The sequence below is a fragment of the Berkeleyomyces rouxiae genome, assembly GCF_048999995.1.
Source record: "Berkeleyomyces rouxiae strain 22BRR77 chromosome Unknown BrBRR77_ptg000003l, whole genome shotgun sequence".
In the NCBI taxonomy this organism is placed as follows: domain Eukaryota; kingdom Fungi; phylum Ascomycota; class Sordariomycetes; order Microascales; family Ceratocystidaceae; genus Berkeleyomyces; species Berkeleyomyces rouxiae.
Window position 1 is genome coordinate 1381563 of NW_027396493.1, and position 19531 is coordinate 1401093.

The 19531-nt window shown below is 49.1% G+C and overlaps 5 protein-coding genes across 5 annotated transcripts; 2 read left to right on the forward strand and 3 right to left on the reverse strand.

The window, feature by feature from the left end:
* Positions 1-6239: 6239 nt before the first annotated feature.
* Positions 6240-6941, forward strand: BROUX77_003557 (uncharacterized protein; the record flags this gene model as incomplete). Its single annotated transcript, XM_073748221.1, has 3 exons — positions 6240-6363; positions 6452-6654; positions 6765-6941. The coding sequence occupies 3 exons, from the start codon at positions 6240-6242 to the stop codon at positions 6939-6941; spliced, it is 504 nt and encodes a 167-aa protein (XP_073605982.1).
* Positions 6942-7607: 666 nt separating this feature from the next.
* On the reverse strand, positions 7608-8690 carry BROUX77_003558 (uncharacterized protein; the record flags this gene model as incomplete). The annotated part of the gene is made up of 3 exons (XM_073748223.1): positions 7608-7877; positions 8150-8293; positions 8640-8690. 3 exons carry the CDS (start codon positions 8688-8690, stop codon positions 7608-7610), a joined length of 465 nt encoding a protein of 154 aa, XP_073605983.1.
* A 1993-nt stretch (positions 8691-10683) lies between these two features.
* BROUX77_003559 (uncharacterized protein) lies at positions 10684-11673 on the reverse strand (the record flags this gene model as incomplete). Its single annotated transcript, XM_073748224.1, has 4 exons — positions 10684-10931; positions 11082-11254; positions 11443-11482; positions 11622-11673. 4 exons carry the CDS (start codon positions 11671-11673, stop codon positions 10684-10686), a joined length of 513 nt encoding a protein of 170 aa, XP_073605984.1.
* A 772-nt stretch (positions 11674-12445) lies between these two features.
* BROUX77_003560 (uncharacterized protein) lies at positions 12446-12972 on the reverse strand (the record flags this gene model as incomplete). The annotated part of the gene is made up of 3 exons (XM_073748225.1): positions 12446-12567; positions 12656-12840; positions 12923-12972. The coding sequence occupies 3 exons, from the start codon at positions 12970-12972 to the stop codon at positions 12446-12448; spliced, it is 357 nt and encodes a 118-aa protein (XP_073605985.1).
* Positions 12973-15659: 2687 nt separating this feature from the next.
* On the forward strand, positions 15660-19348 carry BROUX77_003561 (uncharacterized protein; the record flags this gene model as incomplete). The annotated part of the gene is made up of 4 exons (XM_073748226.1): positions 15660-16044; positions 16105-18441; positions 18528-18651; positions 18853-19348. The coding sequence occupies 4 exons, from the start codon at positions 15660-15662 to the stop codon at positions 19346-19348; spliced, it is 3342 nt and encodes a 1113-aa protein (XP_073605986.1).
* Positions 19349-19531: the final 183 nt, after the last annotated feature.

Here is a 19531-nt window from a genome sequence, read left to right on the forward strand (position 1 = left end):
TATGAAAAAAAAACATGAAAAAAAAACAAGAAACTTGCGTGAGCAGCAGAGGGGAGGAACGGAGCAACAAATATGAAGAACGAAGGGCGAGAAGAATAAATGAAGCTTCTTCTGGTCACAGACTGGAACTATCCTAGGGATGACGTGGTGCTGTGTGCTGTAAGGAGGGCCACCGAGGATTCAAAACAACAACCCAGTCTCGATCAGGGCCGCCTGGGCTTAGTTTAGGACTCGTCGTAAAACCTGATGCAAGGCAGAGGAAGCCAGTGGATCCAGAGGCCGTCTCCTGTATACTTCTGTTGTCTCATTGCCTCTGATCCTGCTTCCGTGTTGCTTATTCCCCTATCGCCTTGTCGTCCAACAACTCCCTTGCTTCAGCGATTTTCTCGCCAGTACCTCTCTAGACTGACTTAGATTGTATGAGTGGACTAGTATCAGCAAGCCGTCAAAAAGCCAGGGTGCTAATCGTTTGGCAGGCTCCTGTGTTCCTTTTTGGCTCTCCAATTGGCGGTGCAGAATAAAGCCCAGTCGAGACAGAACAACGCAACACAACATTTCAGTCAGTCTGGAATTCCCGTATGGTTCGGGCTCGCTCCAAGATGGACAGTTTAGAATCACGCAACGGCTTGGGCGGGAATGAAGAGGAGTTGAGACCTCTCCAAAGGGGTTAGGCGATAGGACTGTAAGGGAGGCGTGCGATGCCGCCAACATGCTGAGCATCCAGAGTGATGAGACTTTGAAGTGCGGAGGCACAAAGAAGCAGCGCAGAGGGAAGCACCAACATTAATGTGTAAGCAAAGAATAGGAACGAAGGACCTCGGCCATTATTTTGTGCCGGCGTATCCAACTGGCCTGGTCAAACTTGGCCCTAGCCCACGAGCTCGCGAAACAATCGGTGTTTGCCGATCACGCAAGATTGTCGTGGACTCTAGCGTTGCTTCAAATGCAGATGCCGCTGGCTTGATTTTTTCGACGTTGTCTGCTGTCAGATTTGGACAAGCATTCGCCCCAAACCGCCGTCGTCTGTGCGTCCCGCAATGGCCTGTTGGTTAGCCTGCTTATGGTGTGGTACTCCATTGTTGGCCTGCTCGAGTGTTACAAGCACACTATCTGTCTCTCCTCTTTGGGAGAGGAATGCGAGAGAACTTTGCAGCAGGCTGCATTGATTCTTGGGTAGAAAGCTCGACTGCTGTGTCTTGAGGCAAAGCGGGCGCACTAAGCCATTCGGGCCTCTTCGTTTTCCAAGTGTCGTTGTGGGTACTCCTGCGGAAGCCATCGGACAATCCAGGCCCCAGACTGCAACGTGGTGAAGACAAAGAAAACAAGAAGAGAAAAGCTGCAGAAAGATCAACAGTTGTGAAGAGACTGAAAAGTTCTGGCGACCAGTTGCACTCCAAAATAGGAATGCACTCATCACTAGTACTGGGCTACAATCCCCAAAGGCACTTGCCCGAGATTTTTACGGTGCAAACGAAAAGCATGAGATACAAACGCCGGCCCTGGTCCTGTGATGCTCTTGAAAAGGCATAAACGTGCTGCTACTTTCTTCAATGGTGATCACACACGTCACCCTGTGGATCTAACATGTCGTTCATGATGCACTGGTCGCGGCAGGTGCAAACGGGACTAGCCGGAAATCCCCACCATTTCGGCCCAGCATCATTGACACCACCCAATAGTAACATCGGGTCAATGGTAGTTGGTTAACTAACGGTATTTGCATACTTGCAGACCAGCAATTGCCTAGTTAGCTAGTTATGTACATGTATAGTTACTGGTAGTTGATGTATCGTCCCGTTTCAATGCAGAAGAAGTAGGTGACATTGTCGATGAAGCAGCTGCTTTTCTTTTTCTTATTCAGCTGTTCCTCCTGCGTCGCGTCTGGATGATTGGTCATCTTCATCTGTTAAGCGGAAAACTTTGTCAGAGAAGTGGGCGGCTTTGGCACTGACGAGATGACTGGCCTCTCCCTTTTAACCTTTCTAAACTGCGTACTTGGCCTGTAGGCAAACGCGTAGATAGGCCCTTCCGTGGTAGAGGCAAGATGTTTATTCGTCTGTATTTTACCTGAGATAACCGTAGCTGGGCCTGCAAGAACACAAGAATACCAGGGATGCTTCTTGAACAAAATGCAAGGAGGGTTGAGTTGCAAGGGTTAAAAGTACAAGCACAGGTACCACAGCAACTAACAACATTCATACCTACAACTAGCTCAAACAAGACAAAGAAGCTTGGGAAAAAGAAAATAAGAGTAGGTAGCGTCTTTCCTCATCCACTCCATGCACGAGAGGCTAAGGGAGTCTTCCTTTCGCCGTCTGACTAACAGAAACGGTACCCCTCGCACATGCAGGAACCAGGACGCTTCAGGCGGGGCATTGAAGCCAGGAGCGTCACACTAATGGCCATAGTCAACTATACATACTAACTACACACACATTTGCTCAGCCAAATACAAACAACAAACCACAAGTTGAAGGCGTCTCAAGGCCTTCACAGATGGATCAGATCGTATGAGACCCAACATAGCGCGGGAATCAAGACAGACGCCATGATTGGCCAACATAACAAAGCGAGGGCTTTATGTTAGCTGTAAGCCTCTTCACTGGTCAGACATACTTGGTGTTCAACACACAAGACACTTGTGACGAGGCATACGCAGCTTTCCATGTACAGCTGCGCAATGGTGGTGGCTTTGTCTGCCTGCATGGATCTAGTCATACTATAGTTATACACGTAGAGACACCCCGTCAACTCTAGAACCACATACAGACACATACACACGGCTCTTCATTGGAGTTCTTGCGTTACACTGTTTTCCGTGTGTGGCTTGTGTGTTTTCTTTTTAGCTCCTCCTGTTCATCCACGATTTTTAAATCGCTCAGGGTTTGCCTTTCAAAACGATGGCGTGTTCTAGATCGCGGCGTCCTAAAAATCATGTGGAAGGAACCCTAGGGTAGGATCTCATACTAACCCTCGAATAACCTTCTCGGCGCCGAGTCTAGAACGGAGAACGGGTCAAGGGTTTTATGAAACGAGCTACCGCTTAGATCGGAGGGATGACTCCAAAGAATACGGCCGGCCGGTTTTCTTTTTCACCTAGATCACCGACGAGCGTTTCTCTTCTCATTCTCGCCTCGTATACCATGAGATTGGCCGTCATGTATTGCTTGCTCTTAAGTGATAGTTTCGACCGCCCACTACCAATCACCACAGGAGATCAATCAAGTATTAAACAAAGGCAACGCCTACAAAAACTCTCGTCACTGATTTCCACTTACCTGCTTATATATTTACTAGATTTAAGTTAAATAGATATTCTTTGAAGGTCATTTGATCATAGTTCCTCGCAGTATCACACCCCCAGAGCCTCTTCGCACACATAATGACTTGCTTAACTTTCTGTGAAAGCTCTAGTTTTAGATGTGGTGACAATTTGGTTACAATCTAGTTGATCGTTGATCATGATGACATGTAAATATAAGAAAAGGGTATGTGTTTCTGGCTTTTCATCTTTTCTTTGAGGCGGTAAGTAGGATGATATAGCACCACCCGGCCCCAGATTGACGCCGTGTTCAATTAGGTCTGCCGATGAAGTAGACCTGTCTAACTAAAAGTTCTGGTGAAATAGAATGATTCTCAGATCGACCTACTAAAGTTGATGGGAGAATTCGTAGATAACAAGCCATGTCTACTGTCGATTATGTGTTCATCGACACAACCGTGCCAGCAGTCGATAACATCCCAACACCGGGTAGGAAGTTTACAGTCTACCCCAGCCTGCAGCCATTGCTACCTATGATACGTTTGCTCTGCCCGCTAATCCAGTTGTTGGCGAGGTCTAAGGAGACGTCGGGGTTGAGATTGGGCGTCATAGTCTGTAAGAATTTCTTTCTTCACTGAATACTTGAAGATCTAAGCCTAACATGTTTATGGCATGGTTTGAGAATTGGGGAGATTTAGAATTGTTGTCACTCGATACTGAGAATATGGTGTATTCCGTTTAGCGAGTCAAGGGAAGAATGAGTTGCGTAACTAGACAGTTTGATATCACCAGCGTACTGATGCTAGACCTAACCAAGTGTGCCAATTTCTTGTGATACATCTACCAATTACCTATGTACCTAAATGCTTGCATCATTTAACCAGTTGATTCGTCAGTTAATCACAAAAATCCTGGTAATCTTCAAGTGCGTAGGGCTCGGGTTGCTCAGATGGGCCGCCTTAGTGGGACAACGACCAAGGCCGTACTTTAATGCCGAGCTGAGAAAAATTCGCCTCATGCCGTCTACATAGTACATACAAGCAGTTATGTACAAATTACAAGTCTGGATAGTTGTGTGTTCCCCAATTGCGGGAAATCGAGGCTCTGTCACGCCAGTCGGAGCGGCGATCGGAGTCTCGGAGAGCGACGTCACATGCACTGATTGATAAACGTTGTGTATGGAGGATTTCCTCTCCATAATGACCTGGTTCTGTTTTCCTTGATGCTGGAAATTTAGCGGTGAATGAGTGCATGTGTACAAGTACCATGCCGAGAACCGACGGGTTGTTGCGGAATAGGGATGGGTCTGTGTTGATGAGGGGTCAATCGGTGGTTGGCTGGGTGGGAGCTGGTGGTTTGTTCTTATCAGATCTGGCCCACACGTCATCATGTATGTGCATACATCAAATATTCCACCATGAAGACTGATTGTGAGTACTCTGGCAATAAATACTCTGCCGTATTGACACATTTCCGCTACGGCTGGTCTTTATCTCTTGTCGGCGGACTTGCATGTTCTCAAACGTACAAATTTAGTCAAACGCTTAGGCCCCGAATTTACGCGCAGAATGTTTTGCCCATTGGAACATGAGCCGTTGGCCAGCATTGACCCTGCTCTTTTCTGTTGAGGCGATGGAGCGGGGGCGGGGTGCTTTGGGCCATTTAGACAGTGCCGTAACCCGGGCTTTGGTACAGGTGTTTTTGTGTACATGGACATGAGATCAATGCGCTTTCGTGCCTGGTGAAGCCTAGGTACTTGTAGATGCATTTTGGAAATCAATTGCCTCTACAATACCAGGACCAAATGAATATAGCGGTGCATAAGCATATGAGTAAGTATTTTACAGCTATGCGTAGATGGGCAACGATACACCCCGCGTTGATCGACTGTCCAGTTGGCCCAAGATACGGGCAGATACCTGAGGCAGCTTCGGATTCTTGTCTGACTTGATTTCCCCCCTGAAGCCAAGCGTGAAGGATGGCTAAATGCAACCTTTGGGACACAGGCAACCTGGCTTTTTGACTCTGCACATGGACAAGATATTTTTGTACGAGGAAAATCCAACATCACCAACCTGGAGCCCGTGTCAGGCCAGACCGACGAATCTTTCTTCCTCGGTTCTACTTCCGAGGCCAATCCTTAGTCTCTGGGACTTTGGGAATCGCTGCGTGCTTGGCCTGGCAAATTGTGTCCTCGGGTGTGTTTTCAGTACGTAAACCTGGTAAAGGAAGGGCCTGGTGCCCAGGGAGGACATGCTCCCCGCTTCCATGTAACTATCCAAGCACCCAGTTTTACCGCAGTGCCAATGAATTGGCCAATACGACCTCCGTGGCCTCGACCAACATCCAGCCCAGAATCAACTACTATGCCATATGCTCCCACCCACCAAATCCAAAACACGCACCCACCACGCGCAAAGCGCGAGTCTGCCGCTTGTCATGAATTAATTTTTATGTATTTGAAGACATGTCCAGCAAGTAGCAATTGCAAGTAACCACCCACCTCCCCATCCTGGCTACTGCCTTGGCGGGGCGCTACAGTTGCGCCCGAGGCTCCTCGCAGAGGAATCCATCCTATGCCTGGCACGCTTCCGATGGCTTCCTTCAGATGATAACTGCATGTAAAATACAAGGATACAGGTATAGTAGTTACTACCAGAAGATCAAGACCGAAGCCACCAGAAGCGTCAGGAGCAACGGACTTGCCCGTGCTTGCCTTGCGCTTGCTTGCTTATATGAGGTACATACCATACCATACCATACCTCCTTCCTGCTATCTACACAGGACCCCACTTATCTGTAGCTCAAGTCGACACATATAAGTACAAAGCTTCGGGCATTTCTAGCTCTCTTTTGCCTGGTCTCCTCTCCCTTCTTTCTTTCCTTTTCCTCACGTCTACTCTTCTGTCTCCACCGGTTACCGTCTTCTTTCTCTTTCAACAGACTACCCCTTTGCCTATCTTTCTATCCATTCACAATGTCTGAGCTTCAGGTTGGTCAGGACTTCCCCGAGGGCGTTGTCTTCGGCTGGATCCCCCCTGCCGAGGAGTCTTCCTCTATCCGCGTCTGCGGTTTTCCCATCAAGTACGATCTGTCCAAGGGTAAGTCAATCATGTCGTCCAAACTTCCACCTATGTGTAGCTATTCCATTGTTCTCTGAACATTGTCGCTAACTTTGCCGCCTCGCAGACTCCAAGGACAAGAAGATTGTCGTAGTCGCCATTCCCGGCGCCTTCACTCCCACCTGCTCCGCCAACCACCTGCCCTCGTACATTGAGAAGATCAACGAGATCAAGGCCAAGGGCGTCGACAAGGTCATCTTCATCGCCTACAACGACGAGTTTGTCATGTCCGGCTGGGGCAAGGCTAACAACATCACTGACGACTCCATCGTACGTTTATCTTATCATTATACCCCTCCTCTTCCGCCCTGCTTGCTTGCTTGTACCTCCTGGCTTGCGCCGCTCGGACCCCTCCCGGCTAACCCATGAACCAACCACAGCTCTTCATGTCCGATCTGGACGCCAAGTGGAGTCAGACCATTGGCTGGGCCTCCCCTCCCCGTACCGGCCGCTTCGCCGTCATCATCGACCACGGCAAGGTTGTCTACGCCGCCCAGGACCTCGGCAAGACCTCCATTGCCAACTCTGGCGCCGACGGTGTTCTGGCCCAGTTGTAAGCTCCAAACTTGCTAGAATTTCTGAAAAAAATCAACACTTTAGTACTATATATGACATGAATTAATGACGAAATACCTTTGCGGTTGCACCCTTGACCCCTTCGCAATTTATTACAAGTGAATACATAACTAGTTGGACCTAACTAGTCTCATCATGTAGTCTACATTAACTTCTTTATGCGTAGTAGTAGCCATAGTGCAGCGGATAGCTTCGATATGATGCAGCAAGCAGATGTTGCCGAAATTAGGATGTGAGAACCTCTTTGTCCCTAGCCCAACATGAAGGTATCTTTAGCACTATGAAAACAAGTTAGTTAACCACAATGAAAAAGAAAAAGAGTGCAAGCGTTTGTCAATGTAAGTCAGCATAGTTATACCATAGAGATGGTGGACATGGGTGGCCAAAAGAACATTAAATGTTTCTTTTTCCATGAAGTTGGTGTCTAGACTGACAACAACAGCCAAAACCAACATCATCCTCCTCCTATCATACTTTCGCGTCATGGACTGTTGTTGGCAAATTGCATGTGATGGGATGCTTAGGTGGGACAGATTGATCAAGGCAGAATCAAGAGAGAAAAAAAGGACCCGAGAGTTTCCTGGTTCATTCTAATTTTTTTCATTCAATTCCAAGTGCGCTGTTGTTTTGACCCTCCCAGAATTAACTTAGAAACGAGCCTTCTGGTTGCCCTTGACGGGGGCACCCTTAGCACCCTGCTTGCTCTGAATGCGGCCGGCGGAGTTCTTGGCCTTGTCAGCCTTCTTGGCGGCGGTGGCAGCAGCCTTCTTGTCCTTGGACTCCTTGATGGCAGCAGCACGAGCGGCCTGGCGGGCCTCAGGGCGCATGGCGCGGCGCTCCTTGATCACATCGAGGGAAGCACCAACGATGGCACGCTGGGCCTTGACGGTGCGGCGCGAGCGCTTCTTGGCGACCTCCTGTAGAACGGGTCAGTACTGTTACGAAAAGTAAAGGAATTTTCAACCCGGATGTTTATTTTCCAAAAGTGATGGGACCCAGTATGCTTTCATATATGGAGAGGCTTCGAGCAGTGACTCTAGACTCAGCAATCTGTGAGTCATATATTCGCAAGTCGAGAGGGGTCGAGCGAAGATGGCGAACGCTCCGTTGAGGATGAAAGCAAACCGGGCGACTCGCATTACAGTTGGATAAATTTAATCGAGGTGAAGGGATATATATTTAAACATACCTCAGAGATACCCTTGCGGTGATGTCTCCGGTACAGAACGGTCCACGAGATGCGGCGGGGGTTCTTGCGCTGCAGGAACAGGGACTCGGACTTGCTGTTCTGGAAACGGAAGATCTTGGAGTCACCACGGATGTAGAGCTTACCCTATACGGCAAGTTCGATTAGTTACATGGTCAATCATTAGGGCAGCCGGTTTTCCTTCGAAGCATGTCGCAAGGTTGAACTGTCGTCGTATAAGGCGATAATGAGGTAAGGCTAAAATTCACAAGGTCGGCATGACCCCTGAGGCCTTAATAGTATCCCCTCGAATGTGAAACTTAGGCCTTGACCCCATCAGTATAACACCCCTCAACCAAGACTCGAGCTATCGGTGACGTTTTGATGAATCGATTCGTGATAAGTCGGACGTCGATGGTTGAAGGGGACAACAGTAACGGATTGAACGATGCTTCGTGAGGACTCGGAACGGAACGACGGGATATGAGCGAACCTTGCCGGGGTAAATTCTCTGGCCGGAGAAAGCGTCGTCGTAGGTCCGCATTTTGGCGTTATTTTGATATGAACCCGGAATCTATTCAATAGGTTTTGGCGATAGTATCAAAGGAGGAGGTCTGGGAACGCGATGTAGTGATTCAATAGCCAATTTCCCACAAGAGGTTTCGCATGAATTCTGTGGGCAAGATTACTCAGCAAAGATTTGACTTTTTAGGGCCTGTAGGATTCAACACCCACATTTCCGGCCTCTCAAAAAAACCAAAAGTTGAGAATCACGTGCAGGCTTGAAAAAGAAAATGCCCCACATGCATCCATGAAAAATACAAGTGACCTTGTGCTACCCAAATCAGACAACTCGGGTAGGGCCCTTGTCAAAAGCCCTGAGCAAGGTGTTCAACGTCACCTGAGCTTGACAGACGCTCTGGATCAATCTAACAAGAGTTTCTGATGAATTTAGGACGGTAGCATGTTTTAGCTTTATATGTAGTCGGTGCTTCTGTAAGTTAGCCGCTGCGTGCTATGGAGCCTCAACTCGGTGACAGGATAACGCAGTGTGTCTTGGATCAATTCCAAAAGCTGCCACCATCTCGCAAACCAGGCATAAAGTCCAATGGAGTCCATGAATGGGTTCCCTGCAGCAGCATCATTGCTGAGATTCGGGGGACGCTGGAATGCATCTGTCTAGGGTTTGGCCTCTCCACTCATCTGAAATCACCAAGTGCCTTGACTGACGGCTTCGTAGAACGGGGATGAAGTGTCTTCCAGCTTCAAAGCTTCAGAAGGCTAACGGGAATGCATTGCATGATTGGCATGCTGAAGTTGTCACATTGAGAGCATTGAATCTCTATCTTCTTTCAGAATGCTACCGCTTACAGGGCGGCGAATCGGAATCTGACATTATTGAGCCCTGCAGCAATGGGACTCACCCTTTCCAGATCAAGGAAGACGTCATCTTTCATATGTACTGCTCTGAAGCTCCATGTCCGTATCACAGCTCCTTGACCTAGTGTTTAGGCCTTTGCTAATTTTATAACACAGGCGGAGATGCCAGTATGGAACTTGTAATGGCAACTCAAGACGACACTACACCATGGGATAGACATCCTAACCCTACAGACTTGTCCAACTCAACAACACTTCTTGGTCGGCGGGGGTTCGCAAACTTAGGTGCTGTGAGAAGAAAACCAGCTCGTGGTGATGCTCCTATCTCGCTATCAAAATCCTGCTCTGATAAGATTGCCCTGCGGCAATGTACCTCACTTTTATCCTGGGCCTCGTCCATGTTCATATCGCCAGAGCGGGCCTACTTGAGCAGTCTTGTGTTACCACAAGCGCAGTATTCCGAGACCGGAATGGCCAGATGCTTCTCGCCAACTGGTCGGTTATCTACTATCATCGGCATAGATTGGCCAAAGGGGTATGCTTTTCACAAACTACAATTCCATGTGACTTCTATAGAGTTCCCCTACTCTCGTAGAGCTCTTGAGGCAAAGTCTTATCAAATCTCGCCATGCAACTTGAGTGTAGCTTGGACTGCTTCTGGGTTCGAAGAGCGGACACTTGGTGGCTTTGTCCTTGGAAAAAAGCCGTTTGATATCAAGGCTGCGTCGGCACTATCTCGCCGAAGGATGTGGGAGAAGGCCAAAACTGTGGCACATGGCATGACAGAGAATCAGCAGAATGTTCAAGCCATAATCGCAGCCAAGACTTATAACGAAGCCAAGTCAAATGAGCCGCTTAAATCTAGGCAAGCCGTTCACAAACTCGTCAAAGACATGGCATTGAAAGGGTGGGTTCGGAACGAGGGAGATGATGAGTTTGAACTCAGGTAAAGCAAACATCAATTCCAGAGTCTTCATCACATAGACATACAATGTTGACCCCACCGACGCTAAGATGGACATTCAAGACGATATAGTACATGGTTTTCTTGTCCAACCCTTTTGTATACATAAAGAACCGTTTTGGGAACGAAAAGAAGAAGGAAATTTGAGTATGCCTTTTATATTTTTTTATGTTTATCCAATCAAATGGATGGCTTACTCGACCTTGGACTCGAAGTTCTCGCCCTCGACCAGCTCGGGGATATCCTCGTCCTCATCCTCACCCTCAGCCTCGCCCTCGCCCTTGGCACGCTGCATCTGCTGGTAGCTCTCGGCGAGCTTGCGCAGAGAAGCCAGAGAGTCGGGACCCAGCTGGTTCAGGATGCCAGGAACGAGATCAGTGAGCTCCTTTTCCTGACCAGCACCGTAGATGGCGAAAGTGTTGGAGGGGACGGCGGCGTGGACTGAAATATTTTGTTAGCAACTTGGATCTGGTAGGAAAAAAGCCCTCGTCCATCCTATAATGGCCTGAAAGAACAGGGGTCGAAAATTGAGGAGCGGGGCACCATGGTTCGTGTGAACCATTGGCTCAACGAAAATGGGATATCACATACCGCGGGCCTGGTTGAAGTGAATGACGTTGCCGTCAGACTTGAACATGTTGACCTCCTCAATGTTGGGGATGGGCTGGGTGTTCAGCTTCTTCAGGGTAGCCTGAAGCTTGTGGTCATCGGCACCGGAGCGCTGGGGGGTGCGCTTCGCCTTTCTCCGGGGAGTTCCCTTGCCACTATACAGGAACAATTGTCAGAACCAGACCACATATTTCATTGCCAGAGAATCACAATGGCGGAGAGAATTCGAATTGCAGTGCTGGGGTCCAATGGCACAAATTGATATGCCGCCATTATGTGTGTCGTTGGTTTTACTTGTAATCGAAGATGGAAAAGAGGGGCTGGGGTAAGACAGGTCGTCGACTAAAGTGAAATGGTGGGCATTTTGGGATAGGAAACATACCCTACGGCACACAACAAGTTAATACACACGATACACAACAATGAAGTCGTACTTTGGAGGACGGTTGGAACGGGAGCATCACGACTTGATTGTAGAGAATGCTCCGTCACCGACAAAGTGAGGACTGGGTAGAGACTTACCGGTACGGGCGGTAGCACCGAGCTTCTTGAGACGCTCCTGAACGTCGGCCATGATGGGCAGTATGTGATATGGGGAGAAAAAAAGAAGAAAAGAGAAAGGGCTGCAGGTTCCAAGAGGAAGAAAGTCGACGTCAGTACATACACAACTCGGAAGAAGGTAGAAATAGAAATGGAGCACTAGCAAGAAAAGACACGCCAAAAAAAAAAGAGAGACGAGGGGTATCAAGCAACAAGGGAGAAGGCTGGACGGGCGGGAAAAAAAAACTTACCAAAGCTGCTTCTGACTAGACACAAAGCAAAAGAGAAGGCGGAGAGAAGAATCGAGATGGCCGTATTAGCAGCAGGCTTAGACTCAAAGCTCAAGCAACGATGGGGCAAAAAGCCGGCGGGGATACTTTCTGGGCCAGCTGGGTCGCTCTGGGTTCACATTTGTGCGCATCAAGCAGACTTTTGGTAGGCCAAATCGGGCTCGGTCCGGGCCATAACTATGAAGGCATCCCAAAAGTGCGTCACGTGCGAATCTACCGACGATACTCCGGGTCTCTGCAGACCCTGGAGACTGTAGACCCTAACAACATCCAAAGTGCATATCAATAACATTTGAAATAATTTGGACCACACCACTCACTACCTGAGGGTTTACACAAGCATTTCAATTTGTTTAAGACTCAAATGAATAGAAACAACCTAAACGCCAGAGCGCAGTAGACACTACTCCCGCTCGATATAGTCCAAGAAAACTACCATACATAATCATACACATGCGAACCCACCACATCAGTTCCGCTGCCTTCACGATATCTGTCGCTGGTAAAGAGTTGTTCTTATAGGCCAGATTCCTTCCGCATGGCGTCCTTCTGGGCCTGGGCCCGGGCTTCAGCCTCCTTAGCGTTCTTCAGAGTGTTGGCCTTGCGGAGTTTCTCTTCTTCATCCATGACAGCCCAAACTGTTTGATATGTTAGCACATGTTTGTTGTGTCATGCCCAATGGCATAGTTTGGGTGTCATCAGTAAATATTGATGTAGGGTGCATACTGGGCTTGTCAGATTTAGAGTATGCTTTAAGCCGCGTCACAAATTCGTCAAATTCTTGCTCTCGGGTGTGGCGTTCGGCCAAGCTTCGTCTTTGTAGGTCGGGGTTGTACCGCTTGAAGATTTCCTCTTCACTGGGACTCAGGTACATGGTAAGCAGGGGTCCACCGATGCTGATAGTTGCGCCACTAAGAAAATACTTCAGTTAGAATATGGGTTGGTTCTTTATGTTGTCCCGGAGAGAAGACCAATGCCAGGAAGAATTCTTACGCAGTTAGGACCTTGCCCCAGAGCATCCAGTTGATTGGCTTTTTGGCCATGTTTGTGAGTCAAATATTGCAGGCTGGGTACAAGCAGAAATACGCTTCTCAATCTATATCGCTTTGGACGACTGAGAGTTGAATTGGCGAGCTTTGTCGGTGACTATCAATATTGAGGTTGGCGTCTTTCCAATACAACAAAGATGATTAGCGACTTTGGAGGTAGAAGGCGGTGAGGATTCTGCCGGTCAGACGCCACCAGAGCCTTTGTGAAACCTAAGCTTGCGTCTAATTGGCTAGGGATGGACTACGACATTGGTCTACAGATGCGAAGTATCAATTTGTATAACTAACTAACTAACTAGCTAACTATGTTTTGGCTACAAGTAAAGCTTGCGTAGAATAGCATGCAAGCACATGATCATAGTGAAATATGTTGATACAATTTGGAGATCCAGAGGGTAGAAGACATAGTTGGTAATAGATGAACGGAATCCTAATGGTGTACATACGCAAGACAACAAGGTTAAAGCAGGAAATGTACAATCTAGGGTCAGCCGAAGAGGCTGGTCTTGTCTTATGTACCTTGCAAAATAAACATATGGACGCGCTTAACAACTAGATAGCCTGAAACTCGGACGGAGGGGGGGAAGATGTAGGTAAGGCTGACTAGGCATACCTCATTTAACAACCATATTGACGAGGCAGAGTTGCGACGAAATGACCAGCAACACCTGGGTTAGGGTTTCGCGGCGAGATGAAACCCAAAGTTCCGACCTGGGACTTGTAGTTTTCGTGCCTCAAGCCAATGAAAGAAGGTATGCACTGCGAGATCAATGCGCTTGGCTGCCTAAAAACGCGCCGAGTGTGGTGTGAAACGGAGCAAAAATGCAGAGGGAGATGCCCCTGGCGGCTTGATTGCGCTAAGAGTTATTTGTGACGGCCAGAACATTGTTGGGAATCTTTGGTGCTAACAAACTACTCATCTAGGTCAAATTCAATCTGGTTAGGCTGGCAAGTAGTTTACCGAATGATACGTGGCAGCCATAATGCTAAAGCTTGCAATATAATCGGCGAGTCCTCATTAATGGAAGTTTCGGTAGCTAGGTACTTCTGGCGATCAAAGAGCCAGTAGGTCCGGCCTGGAGTTGCATTACGTATGCGGAAATGTCACGACAAGTCCATATCTGGATGGACCTATCCATACTGGTTGGCTGGCCACGGGCGAGAAGGGAAGGTAAACTTGGGCAATATGCACACATCAAGCAATGTGTCTTGCTGTTTTGAGGGCCACAGTGATTGGCTGGCTGGACATAGACGGGTCAGCTATACAGAATAGTGATATAAGAACAAAGTGCATGTAGGCTGTTGGTTGTGGATGCTATTTCCCGCTGTCGTCCAGTGTGTCAACCACTGGCCACTGTTTGATGTCCCTTGCACCTGGCGCTTTCCTGTATGAGACTCCTTCCCTTGCTTCCTTCTCTATTCTGTATGCAGTTACTACTTAAGCCTTCCCCGCCAAGCCCGTTTGCCCTTTCCCCATTTCCCCATTCCACCACGCTGTAGTTATTGCTTTTCCCGCCCATCTTATCAGCAGCTACTACATCTAGTTTTACATACATATGTACATACATACATACGTACGGACGGAATCGGCAACTGTCGCTTCATATTGCAGCTTGCGTTTGTCTTTTGGCGACTTTCCTCTCCTTGAACGACTTCTGCGCTCTCTCAAGGGGCTGTTGCGCCCTCTTCTTTCGAGACACGGCAATAGCTTCATTTGCGTTGGAGCCTATTTTTGTTTGATCTTTGCTGATTACGACACGTTCTTTCCTTGCCCAACTTTCCAACTTGTATCAAGTGGGACCGTTATTCCGAGCTTTTTCCCCGCCAGCTTTTGGAGCCATTCTATTCTCTCCTTACTCCTAATTTTCATTTTCTGGCCTTCTTTGTTCCGTCTTTGACCTTTGCAGGTGATCACAAGCTGGGCTTTGGTTTTCTCTAAGACTGCTGCAGCATTCAGCTTCAGCTCCAGCTTAACCGCTACAGGTGTTTCTCTTTTTCCTTTTGCTGCTGCACTCGCTTTTTTGGCCTGGTTCATATACCGCTTCGGGCCGTCCACGTTAGACCAAATCTCTCTGCCATCTAATCAGTTATCCGCCCTTTCTCGACACATCTATCCCTCAAGTTTTTGCGATACCGCTCTGCCAAGCTGTAATCGCCATTTCTCCCAGCAGAATAGATCCAATCTCGAAATTGCAGCTGACGATACTTTCTTGGGAGTCCCCTTAACCCATTTTGGCGCCGGAACCCTCATACATGTTTATTTCCAGCTAGAAATTCTTACTGCGCCGCACCTTGCTTCGCTATTTTGACTGTCATACTTCCACTTTTGGCGCACCGATCTTGTTAATTTTGCCATCATCTTCCAAAAGATCGCACCTACCATTTTACTGTTTAAGGAGCTTTGTTTCCCTATAAAGGGTTGTTTGTATCTTTCAACACCTGACTCCTGAGAATAGTCTCGGTTGTCCAGCACGACACTACCATCCATTCGGCTTTTTCATTCGATTGATAGAACCAGCTGAAACACCTTACTCAGGAAGCTTGGTATTTGAGGAGACCCTCCTCCCACTGCTCGACATTAACAACCACTTCTCTTGCTGGAATCACTTTAACCGCCCAAATATCTCTACTTTTCATTTGACAATACGCGACATAACACACCCACACAACTCCGACTTCATATGGCATACAATGGTGGATATCCTGGTGCCCCGGGACCTACCCCTGGCCCTCCGGAAGTTGGCCCTGGCATAGTGCGAGCAAACACTATGCAACAAGGAGCGCCGTCCCAGGCACAGTATTACAACAACGGCCCGCCAGCCGGAGGCTATAATCAGGGTCCCTATCATCAACAAGGCGCACACGGAGGTTCACAGGACTTTGGCAGACAGCCCATGATGGGCTATCAGGATGGCCGTGGTGGTCCTCCTGGTCCCGGTGGAATGATGCAGCGTCCAGGCCCCCCCAATGGTCAATATGGAGGTGGAAGGGGCGGTCCTGGTAGCTTTGGAGGCCCCGATGACGCCCCTCGACCGCTTCAGCGTTCTGCTACTGCGGGTCCCTACAGTAAGGCATTGAATACTTCGATTTAATCAAGAGGAAAACACACTAAACATATTCATCTAGTCCCAGCTTCAAGTGACAGTCCCCCCCTCAACGGAGGCTTCGGTTTCGGTGGTGCCTTTCCAGCCCTTCCCGGCCAATCTCGACGAACAGATATGGACACCGAAAATCACATCTTGGCCAAAATGAATAATATGGCCCTGGACGACAACGGCGGTCGTCAGAAGAGAGGCGGCGGCTTTGGTCGCGGTGGTCGGCAAGGTGGAGGCCGTCCAGATAGCTCAGGATTTGATGACGATGTAGATATCAACGCCGACCTGACTCTTCCAACCGATTTAGGAAAGGGCCCATACGATTTCAACGGACCGGCACGAACTATGACGATGCCAATCAATGATGGAATGCAACAACAGAGACCACCACCGCAAAGAGGGATGCCTCATCCCCAGCAACGAATGAATGGCATGAGCATGGGTGGCAATGGTGGTGGCGGCCGAATGGGCCCCATGGGAGGACCTATGGGGAGGCCTATGGGTGGTCCCAGTCCCATGAATGCACCTATGGGACATATGGGCCCTCCTAGACCTTCTACTGCTCAGGGCCATAGACCTCCTCCACAGCGCATGTACCCCGGACAGGGACCATCTCAAGGCCCCCCAAACGGAGGCTTCGAACAACAAAACTCTGGGTATGGGCAGTTCGATGACGCCATTGACAGCTACTATGGCAACGTCCGCATGAGCAACCCGGAATTTAGCACTCAAATGAGTAATATGGGACCGGGTGATGGAAGAGGCATGGGTATGAATATGGGCACAGGCCCAATGCAAGCTCGCCCAATTCCTAGGGGTCAAGGAAATGGACCTACACCAGCTCCATATGGAGCTGGTCCACCTCCGAACGGTTACGGACCTACTCCGATGCATCCTAATGGAAGCATGGACAACTCAATGCAGATGCCCCATAATCTCAACCGCACCAAATCTCAGCCAAATCTGCGTAATCCTGCCGAAATCCCCGGCGAAGTACCACCAATGCCGCAAAACTTCCGGGCCTTTTCACAAGGACCCCCGGGTCCACCGGGTCCACCGGGTCCTCCTGCTCAACATCAAAATGGGCCTGGCCCCGGTCCTGGCGGCTACCCCGGTAATCCCATCCCAAATCGGCAGTCTGGTGGTGGACAAAACCCTCACCCTGTTCCTATGCGCCCTGGTCTCATGAATGGATCGATGGTCAATGTAGACAATAAGCCTGTGCCGGTGAGAAACTATGGCGGCGGTCCTATACCCGGAGTCGTGCAGCCAACCCCACAAATGAATCTCCAACAGCACATGCAGCAGCAGGTATCTGCCCCTTCTACTACATCAAAAGCCCCTACCAAGGAGCCTGTAGTTCCTGTCACGGCCGACGAACTTGAGAGGTTGCGAGGTATGGTGAAGGCAGATCCGAATGATCAAGCAACTGGTCTCAAATTTGCGAAACGTCTAGTTGAAGCATCTGACGTACTAGTTGCAACGATACCTGATTTGAAATCCAAGACAAGATCACGGGATCGATTTCTTACGGATGCACACAAAGTCCTCAAGAAGTTGGCAAATAGCGGACAAAATTCTGAAGCCATGTTTTTCTTGGCTGACTGCCATGGTCGTGGGCTTTGGGGCGGCGAACCAGACAACAAGGAGGCCTTCACCTTGTACCAGTCCGCCGCTAAACTTGGGCATGGTGCAGCTGCGTATCGTACTGCAGTCTGTTGCGAGATTGGCCACGAGGATGGCGGTGGCACTCGTAAAGATCCTCTCAAGGCTATGCAATGGTACAATAGAGCTGCCACGCTGGGGGATACTCCTGCCATGTATAAGGTTGGCATGATCATGCTTAAGGGCCTTTTGGGGCAAAACAAAGATTCCCGTGAGGCTGTTCGCTGGCTCAAACGTGCTGCCGAACGTGCTGATGCCGAGAACCCTCATGCGCTTCATGAGCTAGGTTTGCTTTACGAAAACCCGGGCCCCAACGACTCCATCGCCCGTGATGAAGCTTATGCTTCTTCTCTTTTCAAACAAGCAGCAGACCTTGGCTACAAATTCTCGCAATTTAGACTCGGATGTGCGTACGAATATGGTCTTTTGAATTGTCCCATCGATCCGCGTCAAAGCATCATGTGGTATTCCAAGGCTGCACAGCAGGAAGAGCACCAATCTGAGCTGGCCCTTAGTGGTTGGTATTTAACCGGCTCCGATGGTGTTCTCGGCCAAAGCGACACGGAGGCGTACCTATGGGCACGTAAGGCTGCCATGGCGGGTCTGGCAAAGGCGGAATATGCCATGGGTTACTTTACAGAAGTTGGTATTGGCGTCCCGGCAAATATGGAGGATGCCAAGCGCTGGTATTGGCGCGCTGCAGGTGAGTTTTGCTATTTCATTGACTACCATGCTTTTATCAATTGGATTACACGACTTGCTAACGACTCTCTTTTCCTCTCCTTTTAGCCCAAGATTTCCCCAAAGCACGTGAACGTCTCGAAGATCTCAAGCGAGCGGGCAAATCTGGCCCTCGTCAACGTGAACGAATTTCTCGATCCAATATGGGCAACCAGCAGGCAAATGAAGGCGAGTGCAGTCTCATGTAGAACGTGAACAATAGTACCACTTCGCTCAAACAAACGCTGTCAAAGGCTTTTTCTCTTTCTGTTACACGAAGTCTCAGACTCACGCCTTCGTCATCATTGCGCAGTGCGTCGCTGGGCACATCCGATTCTAAAAGTAAAAGGACATCCTTTGCAGAACAGACTTTTCTCAGCCGCCCAAATTCCAGTTCCAGTAGCAACGGGATCCTCAAAAACATAGGCAATAGTCTCACTAGCAGCTTAAGCATGGGCAATCTGCCATCGTTTGTGCCGCGGCGAAAGTTAAGCACGAGTCCACTCGGGATTCTCGGGCGAATTGCATCGAGGGGCCCCAGCGACCGGCGCAGCCTGCGCATGGAAATTGCACGCAAGCGCGAGATGACGCAGGGAATGGAGCTGGAAATGGATCTCGAGCGCAAGCTAGCAGTGGAAAGTGCGGTGCAAGAGCGCCAGTACCACCAGCCGATTCAAAAGGACGAGCCAGATTACTATGCGAACTGGCGACTTAGTCGTGGCCTGGCAGATGTAGACGCGTTTGCGCCAGTGGTTGATTTTGCAGAGTACGAAGATGACGGTGAGGGCAACACGATGGTGTCGTTCGCTGAGTCGGTAGACACAGCGGGGGTAGCGGAGAGGCAAAACCTGATTGGACAGGCGCTGTGGAATCGGGGAGTTGGTGGCTAGGAATGAGTTCACGGAGGGGAGAGGGGGTGGGGGTAGACATGACAAAGGACAGAGGGGAAATCTGAAGGAGGGTAGCAAGAGAGAATGGTAAACCGGGCAGGGCAGGATGTATCCATGTTTTATGTCTTACTTTATCATAGCTATCACATACGAGGAAAAACGAATTCATTTAGCAAATTGCGA